At 37.4% G+C, this 27,315-nt stretch overlaps 1 protein-coding gene and 1 pseudogene across 3 annotated transcripts in view; both read left to right on the top strand.

Annotated features, from left to right (window-relative positions):
• BRWD1 (bromodomain and WD repeat domain containing 1) overlaps positions 1 to 27,315 on the top strand; it is a 141,653-nt gene that overhangs the window by 72,086 nt on the left and 42,252 nt on the right. For all 3 annotated transcript variants that reach the window (XM_078358412.1, XM_035283039.3, XM_035283038.3), the window contains 8 exons: positions 11,840 to 11,934; positions 13,965 to 14,154; positions 18,002 to 18,127; positions 18,216 to 18,323; positions 21,004 to 21,128; positions 21,850 to 21,932; positions 25,117 to 25,228; positions 25,842 to 25,903. In XM_078358412.1, the coding sequence (XP_078214538.1) occupies positions 11,840 to 11,934; positions 13,965 to 14,154; positions 18,002 to 18,127; positions 18,216 to 18,323; positions 21,004 to 21,128; positions 21,850 to 21,932; positions 25,117 to 25,228; positions 25,842 to 25,903 (901 nt within the window). The remainder of the gene's footprint in view (positions 1 to 11,839; positions 11,935 to 13,964; positions 14,155 to 18,001; positions 18,128 to 18,215; positions 18,324 to 21,003; positions 21,129 to 21,849; positions 21,933 to 25,116; positions 25,229 to 25,841; positions 25,904 to 27,315) is intronic.
• On the top strand, positions 14,567 to 15,268 carry LOC144580632 (protein N-lysine methyltransferase METTL21A pseudogene; annotated as a pseudogene).

Raw genomic sequence — 27,315 nt, 5'->3', positions numbered from 1 at the left:
TTCAGACTGGCTCTACCATTTTATATTCCCGCCAGCAATATGAGATTTCCAGTTTCTCTACATCCTCACCAGTGATTCTTGTATTTCCATTTTATTTAAGCTATCTTAATGGGTGTGAAGTAGTATCTCTTGGTTTCAGTTTGCATTTCCCTAATGACCAGTAATGTTGAACATGTTTTCATGTGCTTACTTAACATTTGTATATATCTTTGGAGAAATGCTTATTCAGATCTTTGCTTATTTTTCGATTTTTTTCGGTCTTTTTATTGCTGTAAGAATTCTTTATTCTGGATACAGTTCTTTATTAGATATATAACTTGTAGAAATTTTCTCTCATTCTGTGGGTTGTCTTGTCTCTCTTTGGTGATGTCTTTTGAAGGATAAAAGTTTTAAATATTGATGAAATTTATTTTATTTTTTCCTTAGTAGCTTGCTCTTTTGCTGTTGTGCCTAAGTCTTTGTTTAATACCTTTGATTGATTTTTTTAAGAATTATATGTAAGCTACTGGTCTTCATTTTGATTTGAGGGAGAAACCAATTTTTTTCATAAAGAGTATTTAATAGGCCAGGTACAGTGGCTCACGCCTGTAATCCCAGCACTTTGAGGCTGAGATGGACAGATCGCCTGAGGTCAGGAGTTTGAGACCAGCCTGACCAACATGGTGAAACCCCATCTCTACTAAAATACAAAAATTAGCCAGGCATGGTAGTGAGTGCCAGTGATCCCAGCTACTCGGGAAGCTGAGGCAGGAGAATCACTTGAACCTGGAAGGTGGAGGTTGCAGTGAGCCAAGATTGTGCCACTGCATTCCAGCCTGGGCAACAGCAAGACTACGTCAAAAAAAAAAAAAAAAAAAAAAGGAGTATTTAATATTATGGCATTAACATTTCCTGATTTAGTAATGTTTTGAGGAATTAGGTGTTATGTATGACTGAAAAGTTCATTTAATTGCCTTATGATGCAGTAGGTTAGTAGTCAAGCATGGGATTTGACCGTAAATCCAAAATCTTTTACTTTGGCATGTTGCTTAGCTTTTCTGCACCTCTGCCTATGTAATATGTACCTCAGAGGTGTGAGAATTGATTAATAGTGTAAAGTGTTTAAAATAGTGCCTAATAATAATGTTAGCTACGATTATGATTAAAACCATCAGTGTAAACTATTTTTATTTTTTTTGAGATGGGGTCTTGCTCTGTTGCCTAGGCTGTAGTGCATGGTGCAGTCAGGGCTCACTGTAGCCTCAAAAACTCCTGGGCTTTAGCTGTCCACCTGCTTTAGCCTCTCAAGTAGCTGGAATTAACAGGAACAAGCCAGCCTGCCTGGCTAAACTATTATGTAACCAAAATGTTTTAACGTTCGTTTTTTTTGAGATGGGGTTCTGGCTCTGACGCCCAGGATATAAATATAAATAGGAAATAGTTCTTTTATTATCTGTCATTTTTATGCTGGCTGACCTTTTTTTTTTCACATATATATTTATTCCAAAGGTTCTGTGTATAACTTCCATTGTATGACTTAAGCAATTGGATAGTCAGGTTATATCATGGTTTGGAATAAAGGGTTATAGACTTTGCCTTTGGGAGGAAGGTTTAGTACCCTAGTCTGGAAATAACTATTTTACTATGCAGCTCTTTTCCAACCTCTCCCCCTCAAGTACCTTGAATTTGCCTAACATAGTAGACATTGGATGGCTTCCTTTGGGAAAACTGTTATACATAAGGTCATTCTAGAAAGGCTAGGGTGGTATGTAGTGGCATTATCATTATCAATGTGGAAATACATGAGTTATTATCAAATAAATCAGATAAACAAAATCAGAATCAGTATGTAGGAAGTGCCATAAAAAGAGCTAAACATTAATGCATTTTAATGCCTGGAGGGCACTGTTCTAAATTTTTTTACATGTTATCTAATTTAATCATTTCAACAAGTAGGAATTAAGGCACTCCTATAATCTCTTTTAAAAATGAGGGAACTGATGTATAGATATGGGGCTTCAGTAACTTTTCCACATTTATATAAAAAGTTAGCAGCATGATCTCAGAGCAGAAACTCTGCCTTCTGGAAGCATCAATTCATTTAAGGATTTGGGGAAATTAAACTTAAAAAAAATTATTGAGTGCCTCCTATTTGCTGCCAGGTGTAAATTTTTTATTTTAATATAATTTCAAACATAAAGTTCTAAGAATAATAAAAAATTCCTTTGTGTTCACCACTCTGAATATTATCACTCTCTTGTATATATGAATATGTTTCAATCCTTTTGACAGTGAGTTGTACATATGCCTCTTGATATCAAGTGATATAATTATCAAAATCAGGCTGGGTGCAGTGGCTCATACCTGTAATTCTCAGCACTTTGGGAGATGAACATGGGAGGATTGCTTGGGCCCAGTAGTTCGTGACTGGTCTGGGAAATATAGGGGACTACCTTCTCTGCAAAAAAAATACGAATAAAAAAATTAGTTGGGGGTGGTGACACACCCGTAGTTCCAGCTTTTCTGGAGGCTGAGGCGTGATGATTGCTTGAGCCTGGGAGGGCGAGGCTGCAGCGAGCCATGGTTGTGCCACTATACTCTAGCCTGGGTGACAGCAAGACACTGTCTCCAAAAAAAAAAAAAAAGAAAAACACGAGACAATAAACAACAATGTAATGTTATGATCAGATCTGTAGATCTTACTCCGATTTTACCAGTGAGTGGTCCTGATAATTTTCATAGCAAAAGAAAATCTTAGGTCATGTGTTACATTTTGTTGTGTCTATTTAGTAACCTCAAATTTAGTCTAGTTTCTCAGTTTTTGTTTTAATGTTGATTTTTTGGATGATTTATCACTGGTAATTTTGATGAGTAGGGTAATGCATTTTTGGCAGTAATACTAAAGAAAATACACTGTTCTTCTCAGTGCATCACATCAGAAAGCAGAAGATTTGTTTTGTCCCACTACTGGTGATAAATGCTTTGATCATTTCCTAAGGTAGTGGTGTTTGCAGGTTTCTCTATGGTAAAATTGCAGTCTTGATTGTTGGATTTACTCCTTGATTCATGGGTTGAAGAATGGGTGTGGTGTTAGCAGGCATGGAAACAACATTAATCCCCTTTGACTTCCCATCAGAGCTCTTTGGTGACTAGGTATATTGTCCATGTGCAATAATATTTAGAAAGGAGTCTTTGTTGTTTTCCTGCTCAGTAGGTCTCAACAGTGGGCTGACAATATCCAGTAAACCATGCTGTAAATAATGCTGTAAATAGATGTGCCATCATCTAGGCTTTGTTTTTCCATTTCTTGCACATAGGCAGAGCGTATTTAACATAGTTCTTAAGGGGCCTGTGATTTTTGAAAAGGTAAATAGGAGTACTGGCTTCAATCGAAAGTCACCAGCTGCATAACCCTACTCATCAAAATTACCTGCCTCCCAGGTTTGAGCGATTCTTTTACCTCAGCCTCCCGAGTAGCTGGGATTACAGGGGGTGAGCTACCAATGTGCCCGCCTAATTTTTGTATTTTTAGTAGAGATGGGGTTTCAGCCATCTTGGCTAGGCTGATCTTGAACTCCTGACCTCGTGATGCACTCACCTTGGCCTCCCGCAGTGCTGGGATTATAGGCATGAGCCTCCGTGCCCTGCCTCATCTGCATTTAAAATCTGTGATTGTAGCCACCTTCATTGCTTATCTTAGCTAGATCTTCTCAAACACTTGCTGCTTCACCTTATACTTTCATGTTATGGACATGCGTTCTTAAACCTCATGAACCAACCTCTGCAGGTTTCCATCTTTTCTTCTGCAGGTTTGTCACTTCTCAGCCTTCATAGAAATAAAGAGAGTTAGGGCCTTGTTCTGGGGTAAGCTTCGGCTTGAGTGTAGTTTGACTCTCTATCCAGGCCATCAAAATTTTCGCCGTATCAGCCATATGGCTATTTTGCTTTCTTATAATTTGTATGTTGACTGGAATAGCACTTTAATTCTTGGAAGAACTTTTCCTTTACATTCACAACTTGGCTATTTGGTGCAAGAGGCCTAGCTTTTAGCCTGTGTTGACTTTTACCATGCCTTTCTTACTAAGCTTAATCATTTCAACATTTTGATTTAAAGTAAGAGATGTGTGACTCTTTCATTTTTGAACACTTAGAAGCTATTTATGGTTATTAATAGGTCTAGTTGCAATATTATTGTATCTCAGGGAATAGACTGGAGCAATCAGAACACACATGATATTCATTAAGTGTGCTGTCTTATATGTATATGGTTCCTGGTGCCCCCACAACAGTTGGAATAGTATCGTCAAAGGTGATTAATCACAAATCACAATAACAGATACAGTAATGAAAAAGTTTGAAATATGATAATTACTAAAATGTGACATATAGACAGGAGTGAGCACATGCTGTTTAAAAATGGCACCAGTAAACTTGCTGGATTCAGGGTTGCCACAAAACTTCAATTTGTCAGAAATGTAACTGTGAAGCACAATAAAGTAAAGCACCATAAAACAAAGTACGCCTGTGTATACCTACTATATGCAGACACATGTATTTCTTCCTGTCTGTATATCTGTCATTGTTCAGCACTACTTTACATTATCCCAATTTTAATGGTATCCCTTTGTACTACCCTTCTGTAGAGAGAAACCTGACTCCTGTTACTTTGTTTTTTTAATTTTTTTTTCCTTTGGAGACAGAATCTCACCCTGTCACCCAGGCTGGAGTGTAGTGGTGCAGTCTCGGCTCACTGAATCCTCTGCCTCCCGGGTTCAAGCGATTCTCCTACCTCAGATCCCTGAGTAGCTGGGATTACAGGTGTGCATCACCACACTAGCTAATCCTTTATATTTTTGGTAGAGACAGGGTTTCACCATGTTGGCCATGCTGGTCTCGAACTTCTGACCTCAGGTGATCTGTACACCTCTGCCTCTCAAAGTGCCGGTATTACAGGTGTCAGCCACCACGCCTGGCCGTGTTATTTACGGTAAACTTGTTTAATATTACATATACAGAAAGTAGTTTAAGATTTACTAGGCTGGGTATCTCAAGGCTGGGTGCAGTGGCTCATGCCAGTAATCCCAGCACTTTGGGAGGCTGGGGTGGGTGGGTCACTTGAGGTCAGGAATTTGAGACCAGCCTGGCCAAGGTGGTGAAACCTTGTCTGTACTGGAAAAAAAAAAATTAGCTGGGCACGGTAGTGGGTCCCTGTAATCTAGCTACTTGGGAGGCTGAGGCAGGAGGATTGCTTGAACCTGTGAGGCAGATGTTGCAGTGAGCTGAGACAGTGCCACTGGCCTCCAGCTTGGGTAACAGAATGAAACTTTGTGTCAAAAGAAAAAGATTGACTTACTCTCTGGTAAAAACCCTAGTATTTAGTTACTTACTTACAGTTCTTGTTTTGTCATTAACCAAATTGTATTTAATACAGATAGTTCAAAAGTTGACATTTATCCTTCTTATACAAAATATGGCATACTGCATATAGTCCCACATGTGATTTTTTCACCTAAAATATCTTGGAGATCACTCCACATGAGTTGATACTTTCCTCATTTGTTTTATGAGTTATGTAGTAACCCTGTTGCATAATTAAAACAGTTTAGTTATTCTCCTGGTTTTGGGCACTTAGGTTGTTTCCAGTGATTACATTATAAATAATGCTACAGTAAATAACATTTTATATGTGTATTTTTGTACTGTTACAGGTGTAATTGTGTGTGTGTGTGTGTGTGTGTGTGTATTTTTTTTTCCCCCTTTAGGGACAGGGTCTTACCCTGTGGCCCAGAATGGAATGCAGTGGTGCAGTCATAGCTCACTGCAACTTAGAACTCCTAGGCTCAAGTGATTTCGCAGCCTCTGACTCTTGAGTGGCTAGGACTACAGGCATGTGCCACCATACCTGGTTAAATTTTTTTTTTTTTGGAGATAGAGTCTTGCTCTGTTGACTGGACTAGAGTACAGTGGTGCAATCTTGGCTCACTGCATCCCCTCGCCCTCTGGGTTCAAGTGATTAAAAATTATAATTTTTTTTTTTTTTTGTAGAGATGAGGTCTTGCTATGTTGCCTAGGCTGGTTTCATACTCCTGGCCTCAAGTGACCCTCCTACCCGAGCCTCCCAAAGCACTGGGGTTATAGGCATGAGTCACTGTGCTGGCCAGGGCTGCATTTCTTGAAATGGAATTGCTGGGTCAAAAGACAAATATTTGTTTTATAAGATATTGATGAGTTTTCCTTCTAAAAGAGAATTCTAACTTGCATTCTTACCTGTGGTGTATGAGAGTTTCCTGACCTCTTTGCCAACAGACTGTGTTTACTTTCTGAGTACTTACTAATTTTTATAAATCTGAATGTTGAGAGATAGTATTTTATTATAATTTTATTTTTAATATTTTTGCTATTTAAAAAATGTGTCAAAGGTGAACAAAATCAAACACAAAGTGGTATGGACAGATATTTTAAAAATTTCATTCAGTTCTTGTTCAGGATATAAGGACACATTTTAAATGAGTAATAACTATTTTAGTAGGTAAAGGGAGTCCAGCATGAACTGAGCTCAACTTTTAGTTCCACAGAGGAGCTTTTGTAGAGAGAATGAGGAAGTTGATGAGGGTTGACCAGGGACCCAGGAGTTTCTGGGAAGTGAAAAAGAGTGTAAATACAGTCAGACCACCTGTCTGCTCGCTGCCAGTTTTTAATGTTAGGATTTTATCCACTCATGGAGACTGGGAGACAGGCCTTATCCCAGATACTGACTGGAACAAACAGTAAATTCTTTAGACAGCATTGAGTTTTCTTAGGCCTGCACTTAAGGTGGAGATAGGGTCATCATAGAGATGTGGTCTTGAGCTGATAGGAGTGATGTTAGTGTTGTTCAGGTCTTTATAGACCAAGGTTGAGGCCTAATTGAGAAGGTGCCTGGCTCAAGTTTAGTCAGGGAGAGAATCTTTTTTAGTCATAAAATATATAACGTAAAATTTACCACTCTTATCATTTTGTTTTTTTTTGAGACAGAGTCTTGCTCTGTCACCTGGCTGGAGTGCGGTGGTGCAATCTTGGCTCACTGCAACCTATGCCTCCTGGGTTCAAGCGATTCTCCTGCCTCAGCCTTCCAAGTAGCTGTGATTACAGGCGTCCGCCACCAGGTTTGGCTAATTTTTGTATTTTTAGTAGAGATGGGGTTTCGCCAGCCAGGCTGGTCTCAAACTCCTGAGCTCAGGTGATCCACCTGCCTTGGCCTCCTAAAGTGCTGGGATTATGGGCGTGAGCTACCATGACTGTCCCACTTTCATCATTTTTAGATGTGCAGTAGTGTTGGCATTAACTATATTCACAGTATTGTGCAATCATGACCACTATACAGTGCTGTAACTTTTTCATCATTCAAAACAAACTCCATACCTCTCATCCCAGCTGTCGTTAACCTTTCTTCTACCTTCTGTCTGTATGAATTTGTCTATTCTAGATTCTTCATATAAATGAAATTATACAATATTTGTGCTTTTGTCTTTGGCTTATTTCAAGTATAGTTTTGCATTTCTCTGATTATGCATGAAGTTTAACAACTTTTCATATGTTTAGAGTCTTTAAGAAAATCTTTGTGAATAGTCTATTCGTGTGTTTTAGCCATTTCTCTTGTGCCTTTGGTCTGTCCCCTTCCCTCTCAATTTTTGAGTTCTTTGTATTAGATGTGTTAGTTCTTTCATTTTTATTAAAGATGTTTTATTCCATCTTGTCAGTTAGTGAGCTTTTTCTCTGCCATTTTATTCTCTAAGTAATTATGATTTGTATATGTGGAAGCTATTGATTTTAATATGTTTAATTTTTTTATGTATCCTGTCTTAACTGAATTTTTGAGTTAATTCTATTATTGATTTCTGAGGTTTTCCAGGTATATTGTCATTTAAAAAAACATATAGTTTTTCTACTACTCTTCTAATTTTTATGCCTCTCATTGATTTCTCTTGTCTAACTCCATTGTTTGTTTAGTACGTATAGTATAGTGGTGAATAATAGTGGATATAGTGGACCATATTATTGTTGTTGATGATGTTTCTTGAAGCATTAGTAAGATGCTTCATTTTAGGCCTTTATCATATTATGATACGGAGATTTCAACTAATGTCTGTTTTCTTTCAATTTTCTATTTTTTTCCCTTTATTGCCTATTTTGATTGCTGTTTTTAAAAAAATCAGGAATGATTATCTGTGTTTTTTTTCTTTTAAAATCATTAGTAATTTTACGATTTTTCAATCAGTATCTGTTTGGTATAATTTCAGTTAATGCATATCTTTAAAAATACAGTAGTCCGCCCTTATTCCTGGTTTCACTTTCCAAGGTTTCAATTACCTATGGTCAACTGTGTTCTCAACATATTAAATGCTGCATTCCAGAATTAAACATTTTGTAAGTTTTAAATTACACACCATTTTGAGCAGCATGATGAAATCTTGCATTGACCTGCTCTGGCCTGCCCGAGACAGGAATTATTGCTTTGTCAAGTATATCTATCTATATGTAACCTACCTGTCAATCAGTTATCAGATTGACATCACAAGAAAAATGGTAAGTACTTTAAATGAGATATTTTGAGAATAAGGTATTTGGACAGGGAGAGAGGGCAACTATGTTCACATAACTTTTTTGCATTATATTGTTGTTTGTTCTGCTTTATCATTGTTCTCATGCTGTGTCTGATTTATAAATTAAACTTTTTATCATAGGTATGCATGTAGAGATAAAAACAGTATATACAGAGTTAGGATACCATCCACCATTACATGCATCTGCGGGGTTTATGGATTGGGGTGGCGGTTGGAATGTATCTCCTGTGGATAAGGGGGACTACTGTACTAAGACAAAGATTGATGTAGAATATTAAATTTACTTGACATTTTCAAATCATGATTTTTGTGTTGTGGTAAATTGTTCTCCACCTGTGTGAATTTATTCTCTGTTGTTTGCAGAGATGTGGAGATGGCAATGTGTACGTATGTGTTGGTTCCATTCCATTTTGGTTTAGAGAAACTATAGGCTGTAGAGTTTAACTCTAGTTTCTAATTCCAATTCTTGTACTTACTTTTCTGTGACCTTAGGCACATTACTTCGCATGTCTTAGCCTTAGGTTTTGGTATATATAAAGAGCTAGTAGTGGGCAGATAAGAACTTGGGAGACAACACAAAACTCACAGGTGGGATGGATCTGGGTTTTGTGAGGTTGGAAGCTAGTATTTTAGGGACCTTCTTTAATAAAATTACAAATAGGCATCAGGGCTTAGTTAAAATTAGAAGTTTAAATTGCGAGATTCTGAAACATTTGTATTATTAGCTTTGTGTTAACTTTGCCTGTGCTTACAGAAGTGCTTTGAGAGTTAATTGAGATAAAACATTTTACAGAGTGCCTAATTTCAGGTAGTAACTATTCAGATAGAGTCTCTGTATTGCCGTTATTAAAATAAGAGCCTACTTTGAGCGTAAAAAGCAGAGTTTTGTTCAGTAGTTCTAGAGCAGTAGGCCTTAGGATATATATTCCTAGAGTATTATTCACTCACATTTTGAGAAACAGTTTTTAGGAATATGTTGGCTTTGATTTTGCCTATTCAAGTGAAGTAAGCAAAGGTAGATGCTTGCTTGAGATTTGTTTGGTTGGTCAGTTTTTGATTCTCAATGGCATTTTCATTATCCATTATAGATGTACCTAATATATAAATGGTAATACTACAAGAAAAGTTGATGTCTCAATTTAAAAATACCTGCCTAGACCATCCTGGTTAACAAGGTGAAACCCCGTGTCTACTAAAAATACAAAAATTAGCTGGGCGTGGTGGTGCGCGCCTGTAGTCCCAGTTACTCGGGAGGCTGAGGCAGGAGAATTGCTTGAACCCAGAAGGCGGAGGTTGCGGTGAGCCGAGATTGTGCCATTGCACTCCAGTCTGGGTAACAACAGCGAAACTACGTCTCAAAAAAAAAAAAAAAAAAAACCTGCCTAGAATCCATGACTAGAACTTAAAAGTTAAGATTCCAGCTTTTAGGATTGTAGGGATCAGGTAGTTTTGTTTCCCTGTTTTCTCTTTATTGACTTAAAAAAAAAAAAAAAAAAAAAACCCCACAGCAATTTTATTCTTAAGAGCACAATATGTTCCTGTGTAACCTATCTCTCCTGTAAAGTTTCTTCTATTAACCTCTTGAGTTAGTTCAAGCTCTAGCTTTTGAAACTAATATTATTACATTATTATTAACTAAATTCTGTAGTTTACATGGGGGAATCACCTTTTGTGTTGTACAGTTATGTAAGTTTTGACAAATGCGTAGTGTTATGTATCTACCATAACAGTATTATACTGAATAGTTTCACTGCCCTGAAAATGCTCTGTGCTACACTTATTCATCCCTCCACCCACACCCCTGAACTCCTGTCACCCATTTATCTTTTTACTGTTGGTCATATGCTCAGTCTCCTCTACTATGAACTTCCTGCAGCAGAGTGGAACCTTTGCAGTTGATGAGCCTAGGTTGACACATTATCACACCAAGATCCATAGTTTGTTAGGGTTCCCTTTTGGTATTATACATTCTATAGGTTTGGACAAATTTATAATGACATGTATCCACCATTATATTATCATACAGAGTGGTTTTACTGCCCTAAAAATCCTCTGTGCTTCACCTGTTCATCTTTCTCTTCCCAACAGCCCCTGGCAATCACTGATTTTTTTGTCTCCATAGTTTTATCTTTGTAGAATGCCACGTAGTTGGAATCATATAGCTAGTAACCTTTTCAGATGGCTTCTTTCATTTATTAATTGGCATTTACATTTTCTACATGCCTTGTCATGGCTTGATAGATTTTTTGTTTTTTAAAGCACAGAATAATATTTAATTGTCTGGATATACCATAGTTTATCAGTTTACCTACTGAAGAATGTAAGTTTTGGCAATTATAAGTAAAGTTGTTATAAATATCTGGGTGTAGGTTTTTGCGGGTATAATTTTTCACCTCATTTGGGTAAACATCAAGCATGATTGCTGGATCTTATTTTTTATTTATTTTTAAACTCTCATAAAGTGTGTAAAGAGGCAGATTGCTGGATCTTACTAAGTTATGTTTAGTTTTATAAGAAACTGCCAAACTGTCTTCCAAAGTGATTGTACCGTTTTGATACACAGATGACAAATAACCATATGAAAAGCTACCAAAATATGTCATAGAGAGTTGAAAACTGAAACAGTTAGATATACCTATTAAAGTCCAAAACAGAGAACATTTACATTGATTTATTAACTTTACTCAGACTGGCTTATTGTATCCCTTTTTTTGCTGAGGATGGTAGTGTTAAATCTTACAGATGTTCTCTTTTTGTCTTATGCTTTTTTTTTTTTTTGAGATGGAGTCTTGCTCTGTAGCCCAGGCTTGAGTGCAGTGGCCTGATCTTGGCTCACTGTAACCTTCTCCTCCCGGGTTCAAGCAATTCTCCTGCCTCAGCCTCCTGAGTAGCTGGGATTACAGGCATGTACTACTATGCCTGGCTAATTTTCATATTTTTAGTAGAGATGGGGCTTCACTATGTTGGCTAGGCTGGTCTCAAACTCCTGACCTCATGATCCGCCTGCCTCGGCCTCCCAAATACTGGGATTACAGGCGTGAGCCACCACGCCCAGCTGTTTTATGCTTTGAAAATTAAAGGATATAGTGAAGAAGTTTGCTTTTTAAGTTTGTCTAATTATATTTTTACTAACTGATTACTGTTCATTTTTCTTAGATGTTTTAATCTTACTGGGGAGGATTCTGTACAGCTTTTTTTCTGGACATGTATTATTTAACTTCAGGGATCAAGATTTTTTTCCCCCCTTCACAAATTAGGAGACTTCCTGTGATCAAAGTGAAGGTTCTTGTTCTTCGGAAGAAGATGAATGGAGAAGTGATAGAAAAAGTGAAAGTTACAGCGAAAGTTCAAGGTATCTGATTTTAATTGTTACGATTTTTAAAGCATTTTACTCGTAGCCATGGATGGAATCATACTTGAATTTTATTCAAGAAGCAAGAGTTTGCAACTGTGGAACAGTTTTGTTTGTTTGTTTGTTTTTTTTTTGAAAGGAGACAAGGCCGGGCGCGGTGGCTCAAGCCTGTAATCCCAGCACTTTGGGAGGCCGAGGCGGGTGGATCACGAGGTCGAGATCCAGATCATCCTGGTCAACAAGGTGAAACCCCGTCTCTATTAAAAATACAAAAAATTAGCTGGGCATGGTGGCGTGTGCCTGTAATCCCAGCTACTCAGGAGGCTGAGGCAGGAGAATTGCCTGAACTCAGGAGGCGGAGGTTGCGGTGAGCCGAGATCGTGCCATTGCACTCCAGCCTGGGTAACAAGAGCAAACCTCCGTCTCAAAAAAAAATGAAAGGAGACAAAAACTAGATTAACAGCTGTTACTGTAGGAGTATTTCAGGAGTTTTTTGTTGACTTTAAGCAGTTGACCCAACATTGTTGAACATGCATACTGAAAATATAAATTCAATCTTGGCTGCACTAAAAAAGACTAGTATCTAAAGTATGTGTGGTGAAACCACAGGTGTACTCATTATTGCATGTGGTGCTTTTTTTGTTACTTTTGAGATCCAAATTTCCTGGGTCCAAAATGTCAGCCTCAGATTCTCATATTGGTGCATGTCACCTTTGTCTCAACAGATGTTCAGCCCAGAAAACTGGACTATAATCTCTCTTGTCTACTTATCCATAACATGGCTAGAAAATTCTCCTTCCTGAATATCACTCAGATTGTCTTTCTTTTTTTTTTATTGATGCTACATTTGTTCAAACCATTATCACATACTCTCTGCTTTCTTTATTGTCTTCTTTTACTTTATTATGATGAGCTAGAATGATTTTTTTTTTAAGAACGTAAGTGTATTTGTTGTCTTTTTTCAAACAAATTTAATTGTGGTAAAATGTATGTCTAATAGAAATAGCATAACCATTTAAACTGTGCAGTTCAGTACTGCTACGTACATTGACATAGTTGTGCAGCCAATCTCCAAAACCTTGTTTATCTTGCAAAACAGAAACTCTATACCAGTTAAAAAACAATTCTTCACTTTGCTCTTCCCGTATCCCTGGCAATTACTATTCTACTCTGTGTCTTCATTGTCTTTTAATTCAACTTTTCTTGAATTTTATTTATCCAAAACAGATGCTCTTATAATTTTTATAAGCAAGCTTTATTTATTTTTTAAATAATGAATACCTTTTTGTAATGTGTTTATGTGTGTATTTGATAGAGATGAAAAGGTATGTGGTTGAAGTTGGGCCAGGAATGGCCCAAATAGAGACCTTTATTATTATTATTTTTTCTGTTTGGTGAAGTTCGTAGTGGTCCAGGGACTAGTTTTCTATAACTAGTTTCCTCTTTGACTCTGCTTTTACTAAAGTGTAACTAGGACTAGTCTCCTTCTTAGATTTCTGTCATATCAGGGAGATTCCTCTTGGGAAGAAACTGACTACTTAGGGCTTTCAGTTGGGTGTAGCTGTGCTTCCCTTGGGCTCTCAGTGTATTCATTAATGGCTTAGGATTCCAGTTGAAATTCCTGGTCTATACCTCGACTTCCTCCAACATGGGGGCAGTGATGGGTCTTAGTTTTGGGGTTTTGTATGATTCTTACTGTTTTTGTAAGTCTGTATTTTTTTCCTGAAGGGGTAATTGTTAGTTGTCTTCCATCATATTTTATCCACAGTAGACGTAAATTTTTTTTTCAGGCTGATATTCTTTCCTAATTTATAGTGTTAGTGGAGATTTCTCTTTTTCTCTGTCTTTGTCATGATCTTCAGTCACTTCAGTTGTTGTTGGTAGTGAGAAGAGAATGCTCGAGTTAAATCTTTCTAGTGTCTTCCTTCCCTTGATTTCTCATTTCTTTGTTCCCTCAATTTTACATGATTGACTTGCTATCAGTGCTTATATTCTGGTTTCATTCAACTTAAAGCACTCCCCTTTCCTAGTGATTCTTCATCTAGATATTCCGATTGGACAGCTGATGCAGGCATCAATTTGCAGCCTCCTTTAAGAACGTCATGTCGTCGACGAATTACTCGATTTTGTAGTAGTTCAGAAGATGAAATATCTACTGAGAATATATCTCCTCCAAAAAGAAGACGAAAGAGAAAGAAAGAAAATAAGCCTACGAAAGAGGTAAGAAAAGTGTATCTTTAAAAATAGCATGTATTGTGATGCTTCAGCTTTATTCTGTTTCAAATGTTGCTTTAACGTTTATCCTGATGCTGCCATGGTAGTGCCTTGTGCCCCACTCTGGGGCTGGGCTGGGCAAGCCGTCAGCCCTCCATTGGGAAGCTCGCTGCACTCCCAGGGTGCAGCAGGTGCCCTGTGTGTCCTGGGGATCTTGAAGGGCACTGTGGACTCCCCTGTCTCCTACTCTCAATGCTCATGGATGGCAGGAGCTCTGGAGCCTGTGGGAGGGAAGGGAGCATCTGTCAGCCTCTTTGGAGGGATGGATAAGGGCAGGTATAGTGGGACTTACGGGGGAGGCCTTTGATCCTTTGCAGGACCAGGGCCCTGGTCTCCCTGTGAGAGACTTGGAGTCCACCAGTATTGTTCACTTTTAGTCTTGAGATGAAACTGCCATGACTGTATGTTTCTAGCTGTGTCAAAAGGCAGGATAATCTCAAACTTATCTAGTCTAAGTGGAGGTCTGATCAGAGGGCTGGGTTGGGCAGAATGGCGCTGGTGCTCTATGAGGAGACTTGAGGGTTTGGGGTTGCAGAAGTTCCACAAGCCTCTTGTCACCTGTGTGAACCACATGACACAGATTCAGCAGGACTGGAGACAACTGGGAATTGCAGCAGTGATTTGGGATGTGGCCATGGTTCTCTCCACATATCTGGAGATGGGAGCTGTGGAGCTCTTCGGCTGCCCTTCAGTGAAGCTGGGTGCTAGCACAGGGCTGACGGGTATAGTGGCTGCTGTGCTTGGTACTCATGTGACTATCACAGATCAAAAAGTAGCATTAGAATTTTCTAAGTCAAATGTTCAAAGCAGTTTACCTCCTTATATCCAACACAAAGCTTTTGTCAAGGAGCTGACTTGGGGAAAGAATATGGGGAGTTTTTCTCCTAGAGAATTTGACCTGATTCATGGAGCTGATGTCATGTAAGAAGATGTGATATCAGCTAAACATAAGATTAAAAGATCTTCTTCAAATGCTAAGCCATCTCTATAGCAATCACTCCATGATTCTTTCAGCTTGCTGAATTCCCTGTGGATGGAATAACAACTTTTTAGCAGTGCTGGAGAGGCAGTTTACTGTAAGGTTCACTATGATACTAAGGAAGATGCACATATACACACGAGAAACCACAGCAAGGACGTACAGTTGGCTGTCATTTCTAAGAATGCTGTCATTGAGGATGTCGATTAAGGTCTTGGAGACAAAACACATTGCAGTTTTAAAACAAAGCAGTACTTTGTCCCATCATTGTGATTTATTTATTTTTTGAAAGGAGTCTCTGTCGCCCAGACTGGAGTGCAGTGGTACAATCTCTGCTTACTGCAGCCTCTGCCTTCTGGGTTCAAGTGATTCTCCTGCCTCAGCCACCCAAGTAGCTGGGACTACAGGCTCACACAACCAACTCTGGCTAAGGTTTATATATATTTTTTTGAGACAGAGTCTCACTCCGTCACCAGGTGCCAGGCTGGAGTGCAGTGACGCGACCTCGGCTCACTGCAACCTCCGCCCCCCGGGTTCAAGCAATTCTCCTGCCTCAGCCTCCCGATTAGCTGGGACTACAGGCATGAGCCACCATGCCCAGCTAATTTTTTTTGTATTTTTAGTAGAGACAGGGTTTCACCATGTTGGCCAGGATGGTCTTGATCTCTTGATCTTGTGATCCTCCTGCCTTGGCTTCCCAAAGTGCTGGGATTACAGGCGTGAGCCACTGCGCCCGGCAAGTTTTGTATTTTTAGTAGAGATGTGGTTTTGTCATGTTGGCCAGGCTGGTTTGAACTCCTGACCTCAGAGGATCTGCCTGCCTTAGCCTCCCAAAGTGCTTGGATTACAGGTGTAGACCCATTGTGCCTGGCCATTGCTGTAATTTTTAGTCATATATACTCACTCTGAAATTCCAGTAATGTTAAAAGATTAAGTGTGAGATTTTGGTTCATGTTGTTTCTATAGCCCATACTGCTCCCTCTTGATAAACAGTTTTCACTGATGATATGAAGCGTTGGTATAAAGGCATCTTTAAACTGGCAAGCTTAAATTACACAAATAATTTTAAACACCTCGGAATATATTGTGTTTAGCCCAATTTTCTGGATGTAAAAGAAGAGGTTACATGTTCCCTGAGTTGTTAGTGCTATTGAAATCTTTTTTTTTTCTTTTTTCTTGTCTCTAAGACTTTAAGATCAAGAATGTGCTATTGAAATCTTTTGCCCCATTTAGATTGTAGATACTCTTGGTTGATTGAGTGGGTGTGAGTTTTCTGGAGTCTCATGCTTTTTGGCTTAATTTCAGGTTTAAGTGTCTCAACAAAGGGATAAAGGAAGTTTTACTTACTTTTTGAGAGTACCTAAAGTCTTGGAGTAGAATATAGGTTATCTTTATCAAATCAAAAGCTGTGGTTCTCCCCTTCAGCTTTACCCTGTGTCAAATGTTGCTTTAATGTAATTGCTTCCTAAGCTTTCCATGCCTACTTAATAATATATAGGATAATAAGTCTTATCCCTCCATTAAGAGGTTAGCGTCCCAAAAATAAGCTCCTTCTGTGTTGTCCTTGCATAAGCCTCATGAGGACCAGGAATGCTTCTGCATCTTTAATTGTTGTTTCCCCAGGATCTAGTATTAATATATCTAATCAAATAATGGAAAAGATACATTTCAGTTAGAGGCTTTTGATTTTTGGTTTAAATGATTGTTATATTGTTTTATGATTGACTTTGATACACTTTACGAATGAAGTCACACGTAAACTTTTTTTTAAAAAAGGAATTTTTAAGGTGCTTTTCTGTGTGTGTGTGTGTGTGTGTGTGTGTGTGTGATTGCTACATTCACCATTTTCATTTTACATGTCTGTCTTTATGTTTGCCTCTTCCTTGTAATATCATTCCTGTTTATTTGTATGTACTGTGCTGATCTCAAGCAGGTATTCATTGTTTAAAGATGTTAAGTCTTTGTATTTATCTATTGCTGTGTATAACAAATCACCCTAAAATTTAGGTGTTTACATGGCAAACATTGAATATTTCATGTATTAGTGGATCAGGAATTGGAAGGGCGATTAGCTGGGTGATTTTGGCTCATGAGGTTACAACATGTTGACTGGGGTTGCAGTCATCTGAGGACTTGATGGGGGTTGGATGATACTCTTCTGAGCTTATCCTATGGCTGTTGGGCCCTCATTAGCTGGCTCCTTGAGTGTCAATGATTATCCTCAGTGAATGATCTAACAATAGCAAGGGATAAGCCCCAGTGCCATTTATGACCTCGTCTTCGAAGTTGTACATAGTCTCATCTGCTTTATTATATTTGGCAGAAGTGAGTCATTAAGTGTAGTCCACACTTAAGAGGAGAAGACTTCCACTTCCTGAAGAGGGAAGAACTATTGGGGAATTTCTGGTCATATTTTGAAATCACCAGTCTTACAACCTAAAGTCAGGAGGACACTGTGATGATTAACCTGTGGCCAAACTCAAGAGTGGAGTATTGGCAGAACAGCCTATGTGTAAAAGAGGGTTTAGGTTGGGTGTTAGCTCTCTACAATTGTAGGCAAAATAGCATGAAGAATCTATCAGAAATTTAGGAGATGATGCTAGGAAAAAGTTAGGTAGATTTACAGTGCTTTTAATAAGTGATGTTTTCCTGTGTATGTCAAGAACTAAATATACATGCTGTATAGAAAGTTACCATTAGATGGACATGGCAAAAATAGTCATTCTGAATGGTGACATTTCTTTTATTTCTCATTCAAACAGTGCATGCTGCCCCTTTCTAATCTAAGAAACTTTGTTTTCTTCCCCTTGGTAGAATTTGCGGAGGATGACTCCAGCAGAGCTTGCAAATATGGAACATTTATATGAATTTCATCCTCCAGTTTGGATTACTGACACCACGCTTAGAAAATCTCCTTTTGTTCCTCAGATGGGTGATGAGGTGAGAGTAATAAAAGTTTAAGAACATGAATATGGAACATAAAATTTATATTGCTCTTAATTTTTAAATGCATATTTCCCTTTTGTAGGTAATATATTTTCGACAGGGTCATGAAGCTTATATTGAGGCTGTGAGAAGAAATAACATTTATGAACTGAACCCTAATAAGGAGCCATGGAGAAAAATGGATCTTAGGGTAGGATGATGACATTATTAAATCGTTAAATATTTTATCACATATATAGTTAAGTTATTTACAAATCTATATAAAAACCTGTTGGAAACATATTTTATTACATTCTTTCCTACTTGACAACATTTCTGCTATAACCAAACCTTAAGATCCTGTGGGGATGGCTTGTCAGTCAGTGGACAAAATTTGTATGTTGCCGATTGGTATGTAAAATGTTAAATGCAACAACCCAGAGTCACAGGAAGGCAGCTTAGCAGTATATATTATCAATCTTAAAAATGTTTATATACCCAAGAGAGATTTTCAAAGGAAGAAATGCAAGTTTCCAAAAGAAGAAATAAAAGTTGGAAGAAGGATATAACCTCATGGGTAATATAATAAGGAAACAGTAATTTTGCCTTATCAGTACTTAGCCAATTTTATGATTTCGTTTGTTTCAGCTCAAGAAAGAAAATACCACGTTTTAGCAAGTGGCAAAGATGTTGGTTAACAGTTACTCAGATTGCTGGTGGGGTGTGTGAAGTGGTCCAGGCTTTCTAGAAGCTATTTTGGCAATAGGAGTTGAAGCTGAAAAATATTTGGAACTTTTAAGTCTGTGATTTTACTCCTATGGTAATTTGGAAAACAAGCAGAAATGCTTGTAAATATATGAGTACGGTAGTTCACTCACTGTTTGTAGAAATAAAACTGGAAAAAAAATTCAGTTATTCCACAGTAGAGAATGAATCAAATCATGGTGCATTCACACAATCAGCTACTATGTACAACGCATCTTGTTCTTGAAGATTGAAAAATATTTGTTGAATGAATAATGGCTATGTTTTCACAGGTGTTACTCAGAGGAAAAAGGGATGTGAAATGCTATTTCTGGTTATGTTAGCAAAATTGTAAAAACATTTGTAGCCAATCCAAAGAACAATATCAAAATGTCAGTGGTGATGATCTGTGGAGTAGTATTACACATGACTTTAATTTTATTTTTTTACACATTTTTGATAGTTTTTAAAACTTAGAAAATGAAAAAACTAGTTATTTTAACAAAGATAGCTGTTTTTAACACTTACATTCAACTTAATGGCTCTGCTTCTATGAGTTAGGCTTTATACACATTTGCAGTTTATTTATGTCTGTTTAACTTACGACTGTGTTCCTAAGTACAGTCAATCCTCATTATTCTTGGATTCTGATTTGTGAACTACATACTTGCTGTAAGCTATTTTTAATCCCCAAAACAGTACTCTCAGAGCCTTCCGGTCATTTCTGGACATGCTTAGGGTGGCAGAAAGTTTGACTTGCCTGGTGAGCATGTTTCTAGTTGAGGTTGAGTAAGGTGTTGCTCTACCTTCTGCTTTTAGCTCTTGCACTGCAAACAAGTGTCCTTTTGATGGTCTATTCAGTGCCACATGTTTTTCATTTTTGTTGGTGACTTTGCTCTTTAAAATGGCCCCTAGGCATAGTGCTGACATGCTGTCTAGTGTTCTTAAATGCTAGAAGGCTGTGATGTGCCTTACTGAGAAAGTATGTTAGACAAGCTTCATTCAGGTAAATGTTTGCAAATCAACAACACATTAAATAAGGTACCTTTAAATAGAAACACATTTAATAGGTTATGTATGCATTGGTTTACTACAGTGTTGTGGCCAGAATCTTGCAGGAACCTATCCCTATATTTCCTCTCTAGCAATGATTTAGTATTTTATTTCAGTGTAGGTGACTTTATAGAACGTAACTACATAGTGAATAATGAGAACTATACCTGGCACTTTGTTTGGTACATTATAATAATAACATTTGTTCAGTGAATAAGTGGATGAATGATCTGTTGTATTCCTAGTATCAGAGAAGCAGACAATGGGGGGAAGGTTGGCTATGGCAAATCCATTTGATGGATACTCCATCCAGGTAGGGACTTTCATCTGTTTGCTGTCCTGTCCCTACTGCCTAGACGAGGTCATAGCATATGGTAGATTCTCAACCAACATTACTTACTGAATATGTTAGACAGAAATTTAATATCAGTATTTTGAAGTATACTTATGAATAAGCAAAATGTTTACACATTTTCACTGCATAATATAAAACTATATAAATAAAAATGTGTATTGGCTGGGTGTGACAGTTCACACCTATAATCCCAGCACTTTGGGAGGCTGCTGTGGGAGGATCACTTGAGCCCAGGAGTTTGAGAATAGCCTGGGGAAAATAGGGAGACCCTGTCTGTACATATAATAAAAAATTAGCTTGTTGTGGTGGCTTGTTGTACCTGTAGTTCCAGCTACTTGGGAAGCTGAGGTGGGAGGACTGATTGAGCTCAAGAGTTCAGGATTGCAGTGAGCTATGACTGTACCACTGCCCTTCAGCCTAGGTAACAGAGCCAGACCCTGTTTCCAAAACAAAGCCAGAAGGAAATGTGTTACATTCTTAACAGTGGTTGTCTTTACATATGCGCTAATCAGAGATTTGTGTTTTCAGTCTTTTGTGGTATGATTTCTAAATGATGTTCTTGAAACTATTAAATATGCAGAGATTAACTTTAGCAAAATTGAATGTAATTAATGGTATTAAACTTGTCTGCTGGTTTGAAGCCTAAAATATGAGTTTACTTAATATAACGGTATGTGGAGAATTACAGTATTAAGGAACTGCTTTTATTTTAATCATTTAAAAAATATATCTGTTAAAGGATCAAGAATTGGTTAAAATAGTTGGAATACGATATGAAGTTGGGCCTCCTACACTCTGTTGCCTCAAACTAGCATTTATAGATCCAGCAACTGGAAAACTTATGGACAAGTCTTTCTCTATTAGGTAAGTATTATTTTAAAAAATGGAATTACGTAAATTTGAATTTGCCATTTTGCTGATGTAATGATTAGCAAGCCCTTCCTGTATAGGTCCAGGGTAACACTGGACAGCCTGGGATGTGGCTCAAGCTTCTAATGGCTAGGAAACCCACCCCCAACCCTGAAGTCACAGTAGGCTTGTCACAGCAATAGTTTTATGGGCAGTCTGTTTTAGATGGTTTGCATGCCACTTAGCTGGGTGGAGAATTTTGACATTCAGGCAAAATTGTTTTTGCCTTTGTTTTTGAAAAAGTTCAGAATAAATAATTTCCTGTACCTGTGCTATCTAATATGGTTACCACTAGTCACATGTGGCTCTTGCTCATTTGAAATGTGGATGATTTGAATTGAATGTGTTATATGAGACTTGGCAGGGTATGAGGCATAAACATTTTTTAAAGAAGAAAAAAATGAACTGAGTGTATTGTGAATGTATACACTGCATTTTGAAGAATGGCTATGAAAAATATGTAAGACATCTCATTTTGTTTTGATTATATATTGAAATATTGAGGATATATTTAAAATATACCGTAACATTTACTGGCTTTTACTTTTTAAAGGATAGCTGGATGAAAATTAAAAACTGCATTCATAGATCTCATTATATTTCTTTTGGACAGTATTGCTTTTAGAGTGTATAACCTGCAATGTAGAGTTTAATAATTTTTAAAATTTTTGTTTAGATACCATGATATGCCAGATGTTATTGACTTTCTTGTATTGCGTCAATTTTATGATGAAGCAAGACAGAGGAATTGGCAGTCTTGTAAGTCTATCCTTACTAAGTTTTATTTACCCTTAAAAATCTCATGTTTTATTGATCTTTTTGGCTGTGGGACTCTTAATTATAGTGTATACAAACATGTAAATTCTGGAAGAGATCTAGTGACCTATAAGTGTATTTTGCTTATGGCTTGGAACTTATTGATTATGCAGACTTTTTTGAGGGGAGGATGGGGAAGGGGACAGAGTCTTGCTATGTAGCCAAGGCTGGAGTACAATGGCATGATCTCAGCTCACTGCAGCCTCCTCCTCCTGGGTTCAAGTGATTCTCCTACCTCAGACTGTTGAGTAGCTGAAATTACAGGTGCGTGCTACCACACCCAGCTGATTTTTGTATTTTTAGTAGAGACAGAGTTTCACCATGTTGGCCAAGCTGGTCTCGAACTCCTGACCTCGTAAGCCACCCACTTCTGCCTGTCAAAGTGCTGGGATTATAGGCGTGAGCCACCACGCCTGGCCCAGTTATGTAGACTTTTTCCTAATCTTTTGGTTCATGACATTTGGAAAAGATTATTTTCACTCCTTGATTATAGGTTAGAGTAGATTTATTTCCTTTCAGACTTCCCAGTACTATATTGTATATAATTATCTTTGATGTAACATTGGTATAATTTACACAATTTTACCAGGATCTAAAATGATCAGAAGGTTGAAAAGTAATTTCAGATTTCACACCGAAAATGTTCTGATATACCCAGATATTTTACCTTTGGTATTATAGCAATGTAGACTGAAATGGGAAGACTTGACACTATTTCATTAAGAAATAAAAATTTCATATACACTTATGCTTTATATCCATGTAATGTATAGGTGGGCAGAAACATTACAATTACCTCAATGTAGGTAATTTAATGTAGGTAGTAGGCACTAAATTACTCCAGTGTGATTTTTGTGATGATCATTTAAGGAGGGTTCACTTATTCAGAGTTGTATAGGTCATTAATCTCAGGATTTGAATATAATTAGGCTGGGTAGTAATAACTGTAGTACCTGTTTCACAGGTGTACATATATATATTCAGTGTGTAATGCTATCCTGGGAGCTTATGTATTGAGTCAGAAGTAGGATGGTTCATTCTTTTATCAGTTCTTGGATTTTTGTTTAGAAATGTTCTTTTATCCAGGCTGTATCATCTAGTGTACACATTCATAAATGATGTTAAAACCTTACTGATCTTTCTAGTTACTGCAGTTTCTTGCTTTCCTTCTTTTTTTGGACACAGGGTCTTTCTCTGTTGCCCAGGCTGAAGGGCAGTGGCACAATCAGAGCTCACTGTAGCCTCAACTTCCTGGGCTCAAGCGATCCTCCCACCTCAGCCTCCTGAGTAGCTGGGACCGCAGGTGTGCACCACCATATGCAGCTGATTTTTAAGTTTTTTTGTGGACATGTGGTCTTGCCGTATTGCCCAGGCTGGTTTTGATCTCCTGGGCTCAAGCGATCCTCCTGCCTCAGCCTCCCTAAAGTGTATGAATTACAGGCATGAGCCACCATATCTGGCCACTGCTGCCTTTTTCTGTGGGTACTACAATAAGTTAAATTTTAGATATCTTCCCTAATCATCCTCATTTGACATGAAAGATCGTCAGGGTGGGTGGCTCCTCCTTATAGACTATTCTCCTGGTAACATCTACACAAGTAATCAGGATTATTTTGGGAGTATATGCAGAGAAAATTTTTCTTAAAGAAAAACATGCAGCCACAAAAATAACATGAAGCAACATTAGCAGGTTGTATAGTTGTGCCCCAAAGAACTTTAAAATTTCCCAGCTATTATGATTTGTCAACCTCTATGAGGTGTAAGTGGCTCTCATTTTTGTTAACACGTCCATTAATTTTTATTTTTCAACTGAATTATGTACAGTTAAACTCTAGAGATGGAGTCCCAGATGCCCCTGTAATTTAGTGGTTTTTGTTTTATTTTTGTGGTTGAGAAATTATTGAGCCAGATCTATTATACTCTAATTCATTTTTGCTCCCCCATAAAATCTTAGCTTTTTGCATGGATGTGAGTAGAATGGCAAGAGGAGGTTGTTCATTTTCATTTTTACAATGGATTTTTATCTTATCTATCTTGAAAGGCTAAAGTAGGTTTATTTGAAAAATCTTAACATAAGATTACCAGCATGATCAGCTAGCAAAAGCATAGAGGAGACACTTTTATTATGAAAAAAACGTAATTTTTAAAGGCTCCTTTTTATTTAAAGGGTTGGTTTTATATGAAGAAATATTTTCATCTAAACTGAAATTATTGTCTAGTATTAGGTAAATAGGAGGAAAAATATACAGTTAATTTTTTGTATCTATGACTCGCTCTTTTCTAACATGTTTTTACATTAGGGCTCTTAAAATTGAGGCAGTTGATTTTATTACAATAATTTATTATTACATTCAGTTGTAATTCATATTTATGTTAAATAAGGGTATTAGAGATTGGGACAAAATCATGGTGTGGTTTATCTCAAATTGTAAGTTTAAAGCTGTAATAGTCTCTAAATTTCTTTCAGGGGGTATGGTTTCAAGTGATTTGAAGTAAAATATATGTAAAACTCATGTTTACATAAATTTAAAAATATACTACAGACCATAAAACATGTAGTTTTAGTAGTTGTGGCATCTTTTTTTTTCAAACTTTCGAAGAATTCACTGTAAGCATACATTAATTATTCAAGACCATTTGCCAGGTGTATTGTTACAAATATTCTTTCTTGGGGATAAATTGTAGCTTTAATTTTGATTTGTTTCTGTAAAACTTACATAGAACTGTAGATCTATATACCAACGAATCATCAGTGCTAGATAGGTGAATTTTATTGTTTAACTGGTTTAGTTTTGTAAATGGTAGGACTAGGAAGGAAGAGATATGGTTACTACAACAGTTCATGTTTCTATTGTAATGAATGTTAAACATAGATCTAGCGCAGTTTATTTCACTGGTTGAAGTGTTAGAGCTGTAGAATACACCTGGAAATTCATTTAATCTAAAAGTTAAATTTTTCAATTCATGTTTTTCTTGGTTTGTTAAGAATCCCTTCTAAGGTCTGTGCCTGTTTTTGTATTTTGCTTTTGGCTTTTTTTTATCTGTGTTATACGATATTTTGTAGATTAAATAAATGTTAATAAATGTTAGCAAAGAATTGCCTCAGACTTGATTATTTCTCTCATAGGTGACAGATTCCGCTCTATTATTGATGATGCGTGGTGGTTTGGAACAGTGTTAAGTCAAGAGCCATATCAACCACAGTATCCTGATAGTCATTTCCAGTGTTACGTTGTTAGGTTTGTATATAGGTGAAAACTAATCATCTACAAATAACTCAGTGTGGCAGGTTGTTGTATGAATAATTTTTTTTAAAAACACGATTTTTATCTGTTATTCAGTCATGTTAGTCTGACCTGAAATGTCTCTCAGACATGCACCTGCTCTTTGTTTCCTATTTGCTAGTATTCCCATTGGTTCAGGTTCTGTTTGCCTCCCTGGAACTATTTCTGTAGCCACCTCATATTTCCTTTACCTCATATTGTCACTGTCATAGTTCAGAAGCAGATATTATATCATTAATCTTCTTCAAAGAAACCTTTGATGCCTTTTCATTGGCAATGGAATAAAAACCATTTACTGTGGCCGTGATGGAATTCAAGGCTTCATGCCTTGTCTTTGAGTTATTGTTCACTTTGGGTGCAGGCCACATAGGATTTATGGTTTTGTTCTTAAACCTGTTATTTTAATAATCCTTTTTAAAAAAATTTACTGTTAATATTTAAAATTGTACTGCTGCAATGAGATTAATTTTCACATTTTGTATCTTTTGTTTACTTTTATAATGGATACCTGTTACTCAAATGCTGTTTTCATGAAAGGCTAACCAGAGATTTGTTTTTTTTAAAACAGGTGGGATAATACTGAAATTGAAAAACTTAGCCCGTGGGACATGGAACCAATTCCTGATAATGGTATATATATATATTTGTTAAAGAATGAAACCATTTTATTTTTATAATATGTGCATTTGCCAGTGTACACAGAACAAACGCATTTGTGTTCTGTGATCAATGTATTCAAATTATTACAGCAACTGAACTTTACTGAAAAGACAACAGCATTGTGTTTATCTGTTTTGTTAATTCTTGACCTTAGATTCCAGCTTGATTTTGGCTGTACTTTAAGTAGCCTGCTGTCATTTCTAATGTAACCCTGCTTTAAACTTTTAACTCCTGGCTGGGCATTGTGGCTCATACCTGTAATTCCACCACTTTGGGTGGCTGAGGCAGGCTGATCACCTGAGATCAGGAGTTCGAGACCAGCCTGGCCAACATTATGAAACTATTAAAAATACAAAAAGTTAGCTGGGCGTGGTGGCATGTGCCTATAATCCCAGCTACTTGGGAGGCTGAGGCAGGAGAATTGCTTGTACCCAGGAGGTAGAGGTTGCAGTGAGCCAGGATTGGGGCCACAGCACTCCAGCCTGGGCAACAGAGCAAGACTCTGTCTCAGAAAAACAAAACGACACAAAAAACTTAGATCCTCTACGTAGCCTCTACTTTTCCCACCTTATTCTTAATCTTTTATCCTTGGCTTTCCTTGAAGGAAGAGATTGAACTTGACTTACAACCTTGAACTTACTCAAGGTTTCTTGAGGTAAAGAATGGATTTTCTATTCTTTTCCTGTGAGAAACAGACAACTATTTAAAGCCAGCCTGTCCTTCAGTGCTACTGCCCCACTGCTCTTACCTTCCAAGGGCCTAGTTCCTACACTTAGCTCATTCCCTCCAACAGTTTTAATTTCTACCTACCTTTCTCTAGTCAGGTTTGAATATGTCTCTTATACTTTACATTTGACTTCATTGAGCATTTTTGTTACTGAATTATTTATTTCCCTTTTGTGATTTTTTTTTTTTAAGAAAGAGTCTTGCTCTGTCGCCCAGTGCGCTATCTCGGCTCACTGCAACCTCCACCTCCTGGGTTCAAGCAATTCTCCTGCCTCAGCCTCCCAAGTAGCTGGGATTACAGGTGGCTACCACCATGCCTGGCTAATTTTTGTATTTTAGTAGAGACAGGATTTCACTGTGTAGGTCAAGCTGGTCTCAACTCCTGACTTCAAATGATCTGTCTAACTCGGCCTCCCAAAGTGCTAAGATTACAGGTATGAGCCACCACGCCCAGCTGCAAAACCTTTTGAAAGGGTACTCTATATCTCTTGCTTCCTTTTTTTTTTTCACCACCAAGCTTTCTTTAGGTGAGTGTTTTTACTGATTTGTAACATCCTTTGATGTTTTTCTTTTTACTAATAATTTTCAAGAAAATCTCTGAATATCTGCATTTTGACATTTTTCTTCAATTGTACTCTCCATTATTATTTTTATAG

This window comes from Callithrix jacchus, chromosome 21 (genome assembly GCF_049354715.1).
Source record: "Callithrix jacchus isolate 240 chromosome 21, calJac240_pri, whole genome shotgun sequence".
Lineage (NCBI taxonomy): Eukaryota > Metazoa > Chordata > Mammalia > Primates > Cebidae > Callithrix > Callithrix jacchus.
Note: the sequence above shows the minus strand (reverse complement) of the source record. Positions and strands in the feature narration are given on the sequence as shown.